Below are 17,109 nucleotides of genomic sequence, written 5' to 3' on the forward strand. Positions count from 1 at the left end.
GCTCTGGCATATGAACTTGCAGTTTACTTATAATAGGGTAGGGAAAGGCATCAACAAAGTGGAGGGCAGGCCAAGAACATCAGCAAACCGCTTTGATTAATGGGGAAATTGCCACGAGGACTGATTAAGAACTAAACCGATTTAACTCAGATTAACCGGTAACCAACAGGGGTAGTCTTCAAATACATAAATAACCCCAAAGATATTCCAGGAGGAGCAACTTACTTTGGTGGATTGAAGGCTAATAGCTCTATAATCTCTCTGAATGATTTAACTGTTAATTGTACTGTGGAAAGGCTGGCAGAAAGTACTACTAAATGACTTTCTTAGTTCTGATGCACAACCACTTTGAACCTCTGAGAAAACATTTGATTCTCCTTTGTTCTTCATATGAAAACCAGAAAAACAATTTTTTAAAAAATTGTAAAAAAGCACATGAAATGTGTGTTAAATTGTTATTGCATTATTAAGCTTATTCTGCAGTAGTCATTTTATTCTCTACAGTTAAACAGAACTCCACAGCATGCGGTTTATTTTTTTTGGCCAAACTCCAGGCTTTTTGCTCCTCTAGTAGAGCCTGAAGAGTTGCCTGTAGATGTAGGAGGAGGTTACATGTGTTTGAGTGGACTAACCAGTACATTGAACAGGAAAAGGCATTTAGGGTTACTGAGAAGTAATGTCTTTGAAGTTCTGTCTATTTTACATATTTATTACAGCAGTAACACACTTACTTAAGTACTGCTTGTCCTGCTGCAAGATGCTGAGGAGTACCAAAACTGGTGATGTCTCTAACTCCTTTAACTTATTTTATTACTGAAACTAATATTATTTTAACTGTTATTATTTTGATTTTTATTATTAAAACTAGTTTTATTACTGAAACTCCTTCTTTTAGGAAATAATGTATTGCTGATCATTCCAGCTGAGTGCCCTTCTCTTCGGTTTGGGTTTCTAGTCTCACCTGTTTCAAGCTCAGTGGATGCTTCCTCCCCGAGAGCAAGCGGAGCATACTTTTGAAATATCTTACGTAGTTTCTGGGAAAAGCTCAGCCATTTGCTCTTAGCTTGCTGCCTCTGTGCAGGATCACTGCTGAAAATATCCCTGTAAAATGTGCTATTGAGATGAGTAAAAGACAAGCTGTGAGAACATACTGGAAAATTAAGAAGCTGCTCTAATCATAAAGCATGATAAAAGAATACCATTACTGCAGGTAGGTGCAGCTCTAGCCTACCAATTTGCTGCACAGTTTGGCAGATGGACAGATACAGGCTGGAGTCTTTACTTATACTTCTGCTTTAGTAACTGTATATCTCAGCTGGGCTCAGTTACTCCATCTCTAAGATGGGGATAAAATCTCATATGCCTATTGATGATAGTATTACTAGCATCATTAATAAAGATTCAGCGGAAATCTTCCTTCAGATGATACCTTCTAATGCTGCACTTATAATGAGAAGAGCACTGCTGCTCATTTAAATAAATATACTATTCATTTGAGGGATAGAATGTTGAAGGAAACTCTTCAGACTTAGTATTTCTTTCATGCAAGTGCTTAGTCATAGAATTTCCAGTGATTAAAGAAGTGAACCACTTTCAGATTAGTGAGGAATAAATTCATCTCTTTAACAGACTGGAAGGAAAACCATGTTTATTCCTTTACCAAACAACTTCTGAACAGAAGGAACTCCACACGAACCTGGTAGGCTGCGGTCTGTAAATACCTGAAACATTTTCATCCTGTCTGTATCACTGGTTAAGAAGCTGCAGTTCTTTGTCACATTCAGTGGCAGATTTATGCTTGAGGAATGAAGATGACACATCAAACAGATCCTGCTCATCTGAAATGTTTGAGACTGATTCTCTGTTAGAGTGAATTCCAGTTATACTTTTCTTTTGATGATGTGCCAGTTCCAAAAAAAGTGTTGAGTAACACCTGCCTGATTGTCATCCATCTGCATTACTTTTTCAGTCAGAACTGTCTCTTTTGATTCCCCGTGAGATGCAATACACTACATTTTCTGCTTTTGCATTATTTCAGGTAGTTTCATTCTTCCAATTATACCTTTAATTAATTCTAAGTTTTTTCTTTCAAAATATTCCTGGGATGACAGGATCAGCAGACTTTCACCCAACAAAACCTGAAAGCAATGAGAAAAAGAATATGTGCACAAGGAGACAAATACAACCCTGATTTAACCACAGCACAGAAGCCAACCTAACAGGTTTCTTATAGTGTGTATCAGTCAAGAATTTGCTTCACTATCGCTTCTTCTTTTGCATTCTAGGTTTACAATATGCCCTTTCTTTATGTAATAAAATCAGTAATACACTTGTTGTACCCTAAAAATATCAATTCAATCGAATTGCAAAATTAAATAAAAAGATCCTGAAAACCTTACAACAAGTGTTTGATGTCTCATCTCTTGACACGTCTTCAACATTTCCAAGCATAGTAAAACACTGTGGTGATCACTCCTGGCACCACCTGGAAGCCCTCACCTCAGGCCTGTCAGACGGAGCTACAGCTTCTTTCTTTACGGTAATTGTGTAATTAAGGGTAGGATTCTTCCATTAATGCAAGTCTTTCTGCCTCTGATTCTAGCACAAATAAGCATAACGTGATCAGGTTGTTGTAATAAAAAAAAAAATAAAATATTACAGTTTCGATTATTTTGCTGCATTTGATGGCAACCAAAGCTTTGAATGAATCACAGGATAAATATTTCTCAATTAAGACAGATGTTCTTACAGAGGATATACTCTGTAGATCTGTAAATTAAGTGATATGATGTAATGATGCACCTTACTAAGATTGTGCATATATGCACAAGCATGGCAAATCACATTTTAACTGCTCTGCTCACAAGACACACACTTTAATTGGAGCTTTAAATACCAATGAGCCAAATTTGCATGTGCAAAATGTACATCTAAATAAAATTTGGTGCACTACCCTTCCTTCCAGCAGATAAAATTGTAAGCTTGCAACACTCAAAATACTGCACTACTCAGAATCCGGCAGGAAAGATGAAGCTAGATTTTAGAGTTGTCTCCATCCCTTCACATAGTGCAAATTGCATTTGCTTGGTATACAAGAATCTCACAGTTTCAAATCAGAATTTCCAGATTCACTCCTGTGTATAACTCTTTCGGTGACGTTCTTTCCTCCCCTCAATGGTTTATCATTAAAATCTTCCAAAATATTTTATCATCTTTTAAAATACTTTAAAGATGCTTTAACATGTGGAGAAACAATGTATGTTTATCAACTGTATTTTTTAGAAGAGTAACCAGCCATGTTCTTAAGGGTCCAGACCTCAAGCTGTTCCTCCCTCCTTCTTTCACCTCTTCCATACTTCTTTCACCTTCTCTCCTGAACAGATATCCAAAGCTCAGTGTTTGCTTTTCATATCTAGCATGTGTCTCCTCATAGAATATGTTTCTTCCCACAAGACACTGACCACTCCTGCTTCAAGTTCATAACAGATTATCAGAGATCTGTCTGTGAAACAAAGATTACTGTGATGATCACAAAGAGATTGTGTCCTGTCTTTACAGTCAGAAATCGTAGTAGAGGTCTCATGTATATACATTTAAAACAGGAGAAAATAAATCAGGAGGAAGACATATTGCAGCTTGCATATTATATGCAATGTGACACAAATTATCTTAATTAGTTCCAAATGTGTGGCTTTGGTACCAGTCAGTAGTTTAGTGTTGTTTTTTTTCTTTTCTTCCTCCCCCATCCAATATACCTTTCTATATAAAAGCTGTGAAAGAAACACAGTGATGCTGAGTACCACTTTTTGCCCATGCTGGGAAGAAAACCAGGGGAGGGATATTATCTGTAGGTACGCACCACAAAAAGAGTTAGAGAACTCCCATCATGCCATGAAATAAGGAAAGACAAGGTAACTGCTCTTGCATTCATCTGACTGAACAGTTACTTGACACATACACATGCCAGCTAGCGTATATGCTTGGACTCAAAGCATTTTAAACATCACAATAAGCAAGTTAACCAAGAAAGGAATAGACAAAAATAGTGGATCCGCATTCATATAAGCCACCACATTTACCTTGTAGAACTTCACCTTTTTAACACTTTCAGACCGATTGTAATGCCTGTTAACCAACTCCAGGCAGCCTTCGTTGACAGCATTCATTTGGATTTCTTTGGTCCCAGAGAAGTAAGCGGTATATGTCCTCTCCTTCCATCAAATGAAGAGGGATAGAACTAGAGCCCACTAACAACGCATTAGAATCTGCACTGACTTCTGTAACAAAAATTTATTGAAAGCAATGCTTAATCACATGGACTGTAGCTATATAGTCAACCTAAAATTATCCATAAGCATTTAGGTCACAGGGCCACTGCATGGAGACAGATCTGAAACGGGCACTAGAGCCACTCAGATCCAGTCAGTTTTATTACAGCAAATTCATTTGACTCTATACCTTGTCGTCCTGCTTCAAATTGTTCCAGGGACAGTTCTGCTACTTTATTTACTTTTGCAAAGTGAAAACTTCTCTTTTCAGACTTAGAAGCATATTAAAACTCAAGTTTTTGTACTGCTTTCCTACTTATAGAGACACTAGGAAGCAAAACACTAAGCATCTGCTTGGTAACTACCAGGGGGAAATAAACCCCACTACCAAAACCCAAAAAGCATGTAGTCACAGAAAGTAAATCTTTCCATGCATTCATTTTCATATAAACATAAGATAGGCAGCTTTAATTTTGGCACATCCTTACTTCTCAGTGAGATTGATTTCCTTCCTTTGAGTGGATTTGTAACTTTAGCACTATTTTAACCTAGGAAATAAATTTCTATACTACATCCTGTACTTCTATCATCTAAAGACATACGTCATGGGGGGGAGAATCATAATCATGCTATATGCCAGTTAACTAAAACATGGTAATATTCTAGTGCTGATCATCAGAGAAAAACGTAAAACTGATAATGCTGTGCAAATTGGTAAACATCTATAGAGGCTATGTACTTTTTATCAACAGGCTGATACATTTTCCCTGTACTATTATAAAAACTCTCTTCAAGGTCAATTGAACCACAGTTTTCCCTATAAGTACAGATCAAATGGTTCCCCATGGTGGAGACAGCAGGTCTTTAGACAGTAATGCTTTTTTCATGCTTGCTTATTTTTCCTGCAGAAAATCGTAAAATGCTCTACTGACAGAAACACTTACTTGATTTAAAGTAAGATCCTGCTTTGAAGAGTGAGTCCATACAAGACTATGTTTATCATCTTTTAGTGACACTGTAACAGATAATGGTTTGAGAAGGAAAAGATTATCTTTTCTTGAATGATATCTTCCAAATGTTACCAGTAATGAAGATACTGCAGAAGAAATCATGCCCTCAGAGACACCCACGCAACCCCATTCCTCTGCACTAAGGCTGTGCAGTTACGATTCGACTTTCTCTCTCATTGCTCATCTCACAACATAACCAATATGCAGTAGGTAATCACAGTAAGTTTTCAAATTTCTGCCGTATTGTAAACATGAATACTTAAAACACATACTACTGTAGGAAACACAAGCATGAATGCTCAGACACAGCCGCAAGGGATAGCTATGTAAAACTTTATACTAGATGGACAAACTTGTACTCTGACATAGGACACTGGTGTCTGGATACAGATTCTCCTATGTCTTGTGTAATTCAGCCATTTGGAGTCACTCCTCAATTTGCTCTGAATAAAGGAAAGAGAAGAGAAAGTTAATTCTTTCTTTCATCCACATGAAATATTCTAACATGATTTTCCAGTGCCTAGTCAATATGTTTTGTCTTAGCTTTTTTCTGAGAGTACGCCAAACTTGCAGAGGTTGCTTCCGTGGGCTCAGAAAGAGAGTAACGTGAAGTACAACAGCCAGACAAACAGAAGTTTTCACAACCACAGAGCAGCCCCATTCTGAGATGAGGCCAATTCCATGTTGGTGAAAGAATAGGCGACAGTGACAGAAAGAAAATCTACAGTCCTAGTCTTTTACCATAACCCAACCTCATGCCACAATTTACAGCTCCGCAGCCATAAGCTTAGCTTTTGGTTTGTTGTATTGTCTTGCAGCAATGAAAATTCATCCCCTATGCTCTTTTAGTTTTGCGTGTGAGGCTGCTTTTCCCCCTCCATTTCCTCCTCCAATTCACCCAGAATTCACATACTTCTGGCATTTTCTCTGCTGAATGAACATTTCTTACCATCTTCATTCTGCTGTTAACTACGAGTGCATAGGGTGCCACACCGTAAGCCACAAAACATAGTTGAAGGAAACAATTTCCAAAGGGGAATGGTTTCTGGTTCAGACCAGTTCAATGATTTTCACAGCACGAAGTTCACAGTATAACCCCAAACCACTTGTACTGCCCAAGATGAAAGGAGTATAGTCTCCCTACATTTGCACTTCTATCGAAGGTCCTATATGTAGAACTGCTGGCTTTTTCCTACTGTTCTTTTATTCACCAAAACCTTATCGCTCATCAGCTGGGCACACTTTATCTATCCACCCCACATACAACCAGTTGCAGCAGTACTGCAGACATGAGCAGCTTTATTTCAGTGTCAGCTGTGCCAGGCTGACCAGCAGGGTGAGCAGAATATACTGGGTACACGCTCCGGATTATCACAGCTGTCACCACTCAACCTGCTTAAAAGCACTTTGCATTATTCCCTGGGATTCGGTACATACAGTGTAACCAGGCATCTTTGGTCTTGGTACTAACAGCACTGAATGAAATTGTCTTTAACTTCATGCAAATACAACTAAAGACTACTTTGAAGTTTCATCTGAAATAAGGTATAAAATACCAAGGCAATAGTGACAGTTCTTGTGCCCCTGCCATATATTTTTTTTCTTTTTGGTGCAGTCTTCAGATACCCATATCAACAACAAAAAAAGAGGGGGACAGATTTTTGAGAAAAGGTCACTCCTCAAGAGTGTTTTAGAGAGACCAAATAATTTTACAGCAAAAACTCTATACATCCTACGCTACTAGCTCCTGTAAGTTGAGGCTGGAAAGTACACTGCCTAGTGATGTGCTCCAGGGCACCACAAGGACTGACAGAGAGGGAAAAAAAGGCAGGGGGTGGGGAGAGAGACTCCTGGCTCCCTTAACAGCAGGCAAACAAACCACAGAATGATAGCCCACTGAGAAAAGTTTCGAAAGAAATAAAAATGCATAGCTTAAAATTAATTAACTTTCAAAGGCATTAGGAATATTAACCAATTCAAATATGTACTAAAAGGCTGAAGAGAACAATTTCAGCTAAAAAAATCTGTATTCCATTTAAGCATTGGTATTGCCACCTCAATTTTCTGCATAAAATTTGTCCCAGCGAAGAGACAAATTTCAAAAGGAGAAAAAAGTAAGCTATGCTTGATCAGGTAAGATTTTCCAAATGGTTACAGCAAAAACACTCCAGAAAAGAACTATTTTTAAAAAAAGCCCTTTCAACTAGTGCTTCAGTAAGGCAATTGGTATCCATGCAGTATAGAAAAATTTTAAACTGACAAATTCCTTTTTAATCATCCTGTATTTTGGACACTTGCTACTTTTACTTTACTGTTACTAGTATTGACACTTGTCTTCTCAGGCCAACTGAAGCTCTACTGCAAAATCAATTAATTTAAATAGGCAGTGTAGTCCTACATTCGAGAGACTTACTGAAATACAGCTTAAACCACCGTTTTTCCACTGCCAATGGGTGCTTATTCAAAAAATGGTGGCAGCAGTGGTGGTGTATTTTTCAACAGTGTTTAGAATTCCCTCAATAGTCATGATCTCTGTTTACAGTTGGGCCTTTCTTGATAAGTATTATTACATTTTCCCTCCCCTCTGCTGTCAGTGCCCAGGCCTCTCCATAATATCACGTAGATTCTTGAAACGACCCTGTTCCAAGCATCACATCATAGAAGAAAATGGTTTAATGACACAAATTACCTTTCAAAATTTACGCAGGAGCAAAGAACTGATACAAAATTTCCCAATGCAAAGTATTTCCCTTTAAAGTAGACTTCCAAACAAGTGCATGATTACTAACAGAACCAGAGGAGACTGCCTGGATATCTTCACAAGAGCATGTGATTTACAGGCAGACGAGGAGCTGAAAAATCAGGCATTTCACAAAGTTAACAAGTTAGCCATCACACACAGTAATACTAAAAAAGCAAGAGATGTGGTTCTTATTTGTCCCTCCCTAACTAATCTATTCAGACAAATTGTCATGGCAACTTGATTTATACACCAAGGATACTAGGGAAGACAAGTCGATGTCCCTTGGAGACATTGTGAATAGAAGATAGTGCTGCCCATTCTGATGCTGGCAGAGACTAAAGCTAAATGACCTTCCCTGTTACGGGCTCACCATGTTACTACCAGAGTAACTTCTCCCCGCAGTGTTACTCACTCCCTGCTAGGCACTCTTGCTCAGATTGCAGCCATGAGCCTCCCATTTATGTCAAAGGCAACACTGAATCATTTGGAAAATGTCCTTCCTTGTGTACTTTACCAGCTTTTACTAAATGTGAGTTCCAGAAGAAATCATGACTTTCTAAAATTAACAATTCTTTAAGAATTAATAGTATTTTCCTTCTTGAAGAAGCACATACATTTCTTGATTTTAACCCAAGTGTTGCAGTGAAATCTACAGCTTCTTGGTGGATGACAGCAGTACAGACCGTATTTCTTTCAGATCTCTTCACAGTATCTTCAGAAGACTGAAAACAACGAACAAAGTCAACTTTTTTTCCTTCACCTGCAGTCACATTTCGTGCAACATTTTTTTAATGTATTTTAAAATACATATATATATGTGAAGACAAGCAGTAATTTTGCAATACATTTAGTGTATCCTCCCTTGCTAAAACAGAAATAAATACAATTATGTAGTATTATTATGTACGTTGCATATAAGCTCTCTCGACACAGGCAGCAGCATAAACACTTCCACTCCATCAACTGAAGTCCTGATACGACAGTCACAGGAGCTATCCTGTATGGGCTACAAAGGCTCTCAGCACCACCGATCACAGCATCCACAGCCTGTGCCTCTCACCTCACCTCTCCCCCTCCCCAAACGCTGTGCCTAGCGTGTGCAGTGAGTGCACTCCTGCCAGGAGACACCGGACTTGCTGCGTGTACTCAAGGTAATCGATATTCTCCTATGACTCTCAGGGGGATGACTGACCCTCACGTTAATAACAAACACAGCTACCCTGAAAAACACATCAACATATACCAAGAGGGAAGATAGAATTCTTCCACCCATTTTTAAGAATGCTTTCTTTGTAATAGAAAATCCTTTGCAAGTTCAAACTTGGCCTGGAAGTGCAGTAGGCAATACAAAATTTTACAAAAATAAACACATACCACAGCAGATAAATAGGCATTTATTAAAGTTCATCTCAAAACAAACCAAAATAAAGGACATTAAGGCATCTTGTATTCAGTAACTGTTCATATAGTAAAGATTGACTTCTCTTTCTGATACGAGAGCAGATTAGGGGAAAAAAAAAAGTTCTCCCAACACATCTGGCAGAGTGCTGACTTCCACTCTCCCACCACTCACTCAGCAAGTCCCTCCAAGGAATGCCCTTTTCTCCAATGAAAGAGCTACAAAATCCCAACACTCATTGAGACATGTGCAAGAAAGCACTTCTCCCTCCCCTCAGACATCCGACCTTCTGCAAAGATGTACACTGGAGAAAGACTTAACGGATATCGCAGAGAATAAAGAAGACACACTCCTGCTATAACCACTCATTTTTGAGCAGACTAGAATGTTTGGCCTTGCTTTCCCTAGTATTTACTATTTCAGCCAGTAACTAGTGAAAACGGGACCACAAGCTCTAGTCTGTATTGCAGTGTAACAATTTTTATGTTCTTCTACATTCATATTAAACAAATGACAAAGGTCTTGTTTCCATGGAATAATTTATTGTGATGAATTATGCTGTCAAGTGTCCAATCACTGTTATAGTGCTTTTTTCTTCAATTGGAATAAGAACATCGGGAAATGTTTACAGTATCACTGGGTTCACTATAACAGGATTTTACTACAGAGCAAAATATAAATTAATAAACGCTGCACACAGCACTATTCACTTCACCACATTGGCTCTCTATATCCTTTGTCACATTCTAACCTTCATTTAAGGCAAATTTGTTGGTTTATTCTTCCAAAGAAGACCACATAGTCTCTAGATAAACTTGTGTGACTAGGTTTGTGAGTTAGGAAATCGAGCTTTATAAAATGTTTACTTCAACAAATAGGAAAGTTATTTAAGAGAAAGATGGTGACCCAAAATTGCACTGTATTAAAAGGTGGAGTTTCCTTGTACCAAAGTCCTTTATTCATCATCTTTAGAACCAGTTTTGCTTAACTATAAAAGAGACACAAAAAGAAAGTATTCAAAGTTTAGACTGCCATTCCATTTATTAGGAAACAAGAACAACATTATCTCCATCTTACATAGAGCATATGTATACTTAATTAATAAAACAGACTGATTGCACTACTGTACCAGGAGACTGAAAAGCATCAAAAATTATTTCTTAAGCTTAAACACTAAATGAACTTATTTCCTGAACGTGGAAGTTGATTTTAAAAAAAACACCACCCCCACTCCCCAGAAAAACCTCAGGGTACCATTTCTATTTAATCTGAAGACTCTGTCACCAGCTCTCCAAAATAAAAAAGATGAAGAATGGAACAAGTTATCTTCACAGATCTCTGAGAGAATTCCATATAGAAATTTACACAATACAAAATGAGACATTAACTTACTATTTCTCACTTTTTAAAACTAAGTTTATAATTACTAAATGTAGTGCACATGATTGCGAAATCTGTCTGGAATAAAAGACATCCACTACAAATAGCCACTTTTAACTCAGAAGGACTCTGCCAAAACCCACCATCATAATTTACTTGCTCTTATTTAACAATTGGAAATGGTGCTAATCTTACACCAAAAATTACTCATAGTTGCATAAAATAAAATAGTTTGCTTTCAAAATTGTCAAGCAGCTATACTAATTTCCACTGAATCAGAAAAGACAAGAGGGTGGAAGAACAATGCTGAGGGAGCAAGCAGAAAATAATTATTCACTGGAGGAGCTGTGACCAAGAATGATCTGGCTTGTAGGAGACTGGAAGGAGCTCCCACTTGGGATAGCTCCCTTTTTCTGCTTACTCATCCATTGCCCTCCAAAACGTGGCAGCACCACTAACTTTATTTTACATCGTGTTGCCATATGAAGACAGAATATTTGCAGTGCATTTAGCTAGCAAAGCCCTCTCATCGTAAAATGAAAATTTAATTGCTCAATAAATAAAAAAGAAATACTAAACCAACAAAGAGGAATCAAAGTCTGACTCTAGTACTCCACACTAAGCATTTGAGAAATATGTAAATATGAATCCCAAATGAGCAACGTTTCATACTATTTCTTGCAAATCTTTTCAACATTAAAATAAAAGGTAACTTGAAAATACTTACATGCTAGATGCACACAGAAATGAATCAGTCACCACAGTCAAATCCAAACAAAGTTAGGAAGAAAACCAAGAAAAAACATCAGATTAGTTTTCTTCAGATATAAGTACAAATTATTTTTAATGTACATATGCAGGAATTTCATAATACCGCATATAATACAGTCCTGTTACCTTAATTACGTCTACCCAGTTCCATCCTCGTGGAAGCTCCCCTTTCTTATCTGCAGAATAAGAAAGTTTTGTTTTCAACACACATGCTAAGGGGGATCTTTATCTTTCTTCTAAAATCAACACACAAATCTAATGATTCAAAACCTTATTTTTTCCACTACAAAGCCATGACGACAAAACCAGATATTAATGTCTTAAACACCTCTTGTTCTTCAAAATAATTCTGTTGAAATAAAAACAGCTCAGTCCATCTGACATTTAATTTAGAGGGCAACTCCAACACAAGCTGGGCTGACCAGCAACAATGCACTCTGTCCGAGAACAGAATTTTGCACATCTTTTCCTTCATACATACAAGATTTAATCTGCCAATTATACATTAGGTTAGGTGAATGATATGCCGAAATGACTATCACAGGGTACAACTTATTGCTGCAATAGGATAGCATTATCCAGATCATTATTAAAAATTAAGGTTGAACACATAAAAGTCATCAGTAGGATCAGCTAAAATATTGAATGCTTTTCAATCAAAACCCTACCATTTCATTGAAAGCATAAAGTATTTGCAGAAGCACCTCGATTTTTAGGATACAAACTAAATTAAATGTTTTATTTTCAGTTCCAAACCAAATATGTAATTTCTAAATGAAAGTATTTAATAACGTGAATTATTTACGAGGGTTCATCAACAATCCATGTCTTTTGCTGAAAGTGACTTTTTGGAAGTTCCAAATGTTCTCCTCCCACAAGTATTTTTTCAAAATTTCACTTTTGTTACAAATTGAAATAAAAAAATAAAACAAAAGCAATGACATCTTGAAATCCATACTCTATAGAAAGTTGCTTTGACCAGAACTAACATCTCAGGGAAGAATAATTCATCTAAAACAAGCAAAACAGAGACCACAGTTAATCTTATAACCAAATGACCACGGATTCTGACTTCAGCAAGATGTCACTGCGATAAAATCTGGATTCTCATACTGCTCAAACAAAACACAAACCTGTTTTATCAGCTAGTTTTCGTTTCTGGGTTTTGGATAACTGCTCCTTTTTATCTTTTTTCTTACTTGCTGGTGCATCAGGAGTTCCAGTTGCAATACTATTGCTTACTGAAGTCTGACAAGGATAAAAATGGTTGTTAATATTTTGCATATTAGTTTCACAGACACCTCTCTGTGTGATTACTGAACCCGACATACTGAAGTATCCTGACTGTCAGAAAGAAGCAGTGCTGCCAAGCAGTCTGCAGCTTTTAATCAACATATAGTCATGACTGTAGTTTTAAAACAGCATGTGTTGAAGACTGGGATTATTCCCTTTCAGAGTTGCAAAGGGCACCTCTTAACACTTTTTAAACTTAATCACGGAGTGTGATTTAGTCAGAAGGGATTCAGACTTACCAAACATGGAAACCATTCCAAATTTGGCAAATTGCAGCACCACAATGGCCAATAACTTCCTTACACAACAAGAAGCCACAAAGAGACCCAGCCTGACTCATTCAAGACCCTGGAGGTGCACTTATGCAATCCATTGCATCCCAGCAAGGTTGCAGTAATTTGCCACCCCCCACAACCCCCAGATGCCTTTAATCTGTTTCAGTTCTCATTAGTTTTGCTTCTGCTCCAAGTCTCAACTTTTATTTTATTCAGTGGGACAGAATGCAGCCCACCAACATTTTGGTATAACAGCAAAATAACAATTAAATGTAACAACTACAACCGCAGAGCATTGTGGCATTATGCTCTGTGTGTCACTGTTTAGCTACTAACATGTGTATACCCAATATACTCATTAACAACATAAAGACAGAGCTATGAAGTATTTAGAGTTGTAATAATTTTTTTTCAGTTATAAAAGCAAGAGATTAAAATCTGAATTTATCAAGCAGGGAATTGGACTCAATGATCCTTACCGGGTGCCTTCCAACTTGAGATATTCTATGGTTCTATCTACTTACCACAGTGTTTACAGGCTGATTTTCCATGAACACCTCTTTATTATCTTTGGCATATTCAAAAAGTGTGTATGTCATAGCAGTTCCAAGATTCGCTTCAACTTCTACCATTAACTTATCCAATATACTTTGCTTAATAGCTGAAGATCTAAAAGAAATCATAAAACTCAACTATAATCTAGACAGATGAAGAAAAGCTTGTTAACTGAAAAGCCAACACATACGAGGCTAGGGAGCGAAGCTGTCGTAAGAGCTTACATTGTGTTGTTGAAGAACGCATCCATCGATATGACTGGTGCTGTTTGTGGATATGTTTCTGGCCAAGAAACTTCTATTAGAAAGGCTTTGGGATCTCCACTTTCACCTATCTGAAGTGAAAAGAAAAACTTTACAAATCAACAGTTTCCAGTCACTTATCAAGGATTACAATGCCAATATGCAAGTCTTTTGCTTCTTTAAGACTATCCAGACTCCTGAAGATAACAACTATTTTCATAAAATTATCCATTAGAAAATAAAGCTGTTATCTAGAAAAAGTATTACATTTCTCACATCAATATTAACCTCTACCCTGCAGTTTTCACCCTAGGAAAAGCAGCAGGAACATTCAAAGCTGTCTTTATGTTTTTGGATTTTTTTTAATTGCTTGGTTTTAAAAGCTACTTTGTAGCACCTACAAGCCAAATATTACACAACCATATATGAGAAGAGAAAAGGTGAAGGCTTCTTCCCCCCCACCCCCAACCATGCTCAGAGCAATATGAAAACAAAACACAAGACAGTGTTGAAATAAAGATGATGATAAACCAGTGACCTAAGATAGCAAAATAACAGATAAGAATTTCAATATTTATGTGTCAGCCCTACAGATATTTTATTTCACTATAAGTAAGCATGAGTAGTAAAAGATTTAAGAAGTCAGTAGCATGGGACAGTATAAAAAAATCATAAGATTTAAAAAAGGCAGATTTTAATATAAATGATCATGCACATCAATTCAGTGAACCCCAATTACATATAAAGTCCTTATAATTATGTTAAAATAAACAAAACCCAAATATTTTTTTAAAAATTAAAACGAGTATAGGTATTACCAAAGGCATACTGTACAAACAGAAATAACTGTTTCCCACCCACAAGGATTTGGAAGACTAGCACAACAAAGCTGGTTAAATCTGTATTCTAGAACCACCTGAAAATTCTCTCACATTTCCCTCATTTCAGAATAGTTATAATCCGGATTCATCAAATTACGTGGAATGAAGTGTAGCCAGAAGAAAAGTTCTAATGATGGTAAAGCTACTGTACTTCAAAATTAGAAAAGGAAAAATAAAAGAAAAAAAGTTGGTGCTTTTTTATTTACAGTGTCTTTTTCAGCAGAGTGGACTCACTGACATTGAGAAGCATCTGTTTCAGAGGTGCAATAGAATCTGCAACATTTTTCAAGATGTCGTCTACAGTGTTGCATTCCACTTCCCCCTGCTACCAAGAGGAGAACTGGTGGTGCGGAGTTCTCTCAGGAAAGCACTGCCTGCACTCTAGGCAAATCCATACAGAAAGCTACATGACCGTGCTCCTCCTTGTCAGTGCAACCGTAAAAATTGGGTAGCCTCACTTTAAAAGGTGCTGCTACATTTCCTCAGTATTTGAAAAATCTTTGTTTGATCTCAATTTCATAGTACGCTGATCACAAAACAGCTGTGTTCTGTATGTGAGACGTGAGAGACACGAGGCTTAGCGAAGTGGCATACAAATTCTTTCTACCTTCTCATGCACTTACCTGCATTACGCCTTCTCATAATACAAATTCTTCTTCATGGGAATGATTTATTATTGCCTTTATCTGACACTAAGTTTTACAGTACTTAAATTGAGTTACCCTAACTTTTGACAATTATTTTTTGCCTTATAAAAATCAGCAATGACCAAAGCTAGTAAAATGTAGAATGATACACTGTAGGCTTGTAGGCATGTCACATTCACTCTTTTTGAGGAACTTAAATTTACTAAGAATGCTCCGATCAGTGAAGGAAGGCTGCACTTACATGGATGGGATTCAAGTGCTATTAATTAAATTGGCCTATGCCTCATTACAATTACTGATGTTATTCTGAAGTTATCTGAGAAATCGCAAAAAGCTGATTTTAGATGCTTCCTCCCCACTACAGCCATATGACATTTTCAGAAGTCTCCCTTCTGTCCCATGGGTGTCTAAATTTTCATCAGCAAAGTTCTTTGGCTGTCCGAAGATCTGTCTCAGTCCATGCTCTGAACTTCCAGGTCTTAAAATTCGGGAAGGCTGGCAAGAATTTCATGCCAGAATCTAATCACATACTTCAAGCTCAGCACTCCCTGTAAGTCTCTCCTGTCCATATCAGCGCACATTTTGTGGATTTTCTCTTTAGCAGGTTGACAAGGCATGTCAACTACCTCTGCACAAGAGACTAGAACCTTGTAACTGAGCAATAAGGAAGGCTGAAAGCTCTACATATAAACATCTCTATAAGTGACATTTCTGACCAGATAGTTTAAGTATTTCTCAGCAGGCTGGCTCCTTCAGCCAGCTTGACAGTTCTAGTTGTGCAGTACACAGACCTGTAAGTAGGATGTCTAGCTAAGAGGATAATAAACCCACACTGGGAGGCAGATGCCTAAACGTGAAGCATCGTGCTGTCGAGCAGCATCGTACCAAAGATCCTGAAACAACGGCCTAAGGATCTAGCTTTTACTGCACGTCAAACACCCATTTGTTTTAGGAAAACCCTGGTACGTCAACTAGAAGACAGCAGAGTAACTTCCAGGCGAAGCCTGCACTGCAGCGACTCGCAGCCCTTCGCCTTGCCTTACCCTGTACTGGAAGGAAACGGGGCTAAGCTCCCTGAAGCACAGATCTCCCTCGTAGATTGAGCGCAGCGCTTCCAGCTCCATCTGTGGCCAAGAGCAGGGACGGGGGTTACCGATCCCAGCACAGGGAGCTCGCCCCCAGCCGCGGAGGGTTTGCGAAGGGGCACGGCCCCGCCGGTTTCCCGCCCTCCTCTGACCGCCCCCCTCCCCCCGCCTCCTCGCTCGCCCAAGCGGCCGGTTCTTTCCTCCCGCCCCCCGCCCCCGGGCCGCCTCCCCTCCGAGGCCTCGCTCCCCACACGGAGGCTCCCTGCCGGCCCCGGGCCCGCTGCGGGGGAGCCCCCTGGGTCCGTTTCTCCCTCAGGCAGCGGCGCCTCACGGCCTCCCCTCCCCCCGCGTGAGCAGGGCCCAGGACTCACCTCCTGGTCCTCGTTGGCCGCCATGGCGCGCGCTGCGGGGGAGGCAGCGCGCGGAGCTCTCCGTCCCCCTCCCCCTCTCCCTCACCGCCGCCGGGGCTGGGCGGGCCTGGCTGGCGCGGCGCGGCCCAGCCGCTATCGCACGGGGAGGCCCGAGCGGCCCCGCCCGACGGACACACCTCCCCTGAGGAC

At 38.9% G+C, this 17,109-nt stretch overlaps 1 protein-coding gene and 1 long non-coding RNA gene across 22 annotated transcripts in view; both read right to left on the reverse strand.

The window, feature by feature from the left end:
- LOC129783794 (uncharacterized) overlaps positions 1–10,407 on the reverse strand; it is a 35,555-nt gene extending 25,148 nt beyond the window's left edge. For 11 of the 20 annotated variants that reach the window (XR_008745657.1, XR_008745656.1, XR_008745653.1 and 8 more), the window contains exons 1-3: positions 5,213–10,407; positions 4,080–4,277; positions 962–3,502 (exon numbers count right to left, since the gene is read on the reverse strand). This is a non-coding gene — a long non-coding RNA (uncharacterized LOC129783794). The remainder of the gene's footprint in view (positions 1–961; positions 3,503–4,079; positions 4,278–5,212) is intronic. The other 9 variants (XR_008745666.1, XR_008745655.1, XR_008745654.1 and 6 more) reach the window with 9 other exon arrangements.
- Positions 10,408–10,435: 28 nt separating this feature from the next.
- Positions 10,436–17,089, reverse strand: RWDD4 (RWD domain containing 4). 2 transcript variants are annotated; one of them, XM_055795132.1, is made up of 7 exons: positions 16,921–17,087; positions 16,508–16,588; positions 13,919–14,028; positions 13,664–13,808; positions 12,705–12,819; positions 11,698–11,747; positions 10,436–11,530 (listed from the first exon to the last, which is right to left on the reverse strand). In XM_055795132.1, the coding sequence occupies exons 1-7, from the start codon at positions 16,942–16,944 to the stop codon at positions 11,393–11,395; spliced, it is 663 nt and encodes a 220-aa protein (XP_055651107.1). In that variant the 5' UTR covers positions 16,945–17,087; the 3' UTR covers positions 10,436–11,392. The 2 variants fall into 2 exon arrangements, with proteins under 2 accessions (XP_055651107.1, XP_055651108.1); XM_055795133.1 differs by lacking the exon at positions 16,508–16,588 and having other exon boundaries at positions 16,921–17,089.
- Positions 17,090–17,109: the final 20 nt, after the last annotated feature.

This window comes from Falco peregrinus, chromosome 2, assembly GCF_023634155.1.
Source record: "Falco peregrinus isolate bFalPer1 chromosome 2, bFalPer1.pri, whole genome shotgun sequence".
NCBI classification, from domain to species: Eukaryota; Metazoa; Chordata; class Aves; order Falconiformes; family Falconidae; genus Falco; species Falco peregrinus.

What these genes read in the sequence shown, in the direction of transcription:
- RWDD4 (XM_055795132.1), bottom strand. Translation starts at nt 16,944, where the DNA reads ATGGCGGCCAACGAGGACCAGGAG. An exon ending in CGGCCAACGAGGACCAGGAG is followed by an intron (nt 16,589 to 16,920) that starts GTGAGTCCTGGG and finishes TCTTGGCCACAG; the next exon opens with ATGGAGCTGGAAGCGCTGCG. An exon ending in AAAACTAGCTGATAAAACAG is followed by an intron (nt 11,748 to 12,704) that starts GTTTGTGTTTTG and finishes CTTATTCTGCAG; the next exon opens with ATAAGAAAGGGGAGCTTCCA.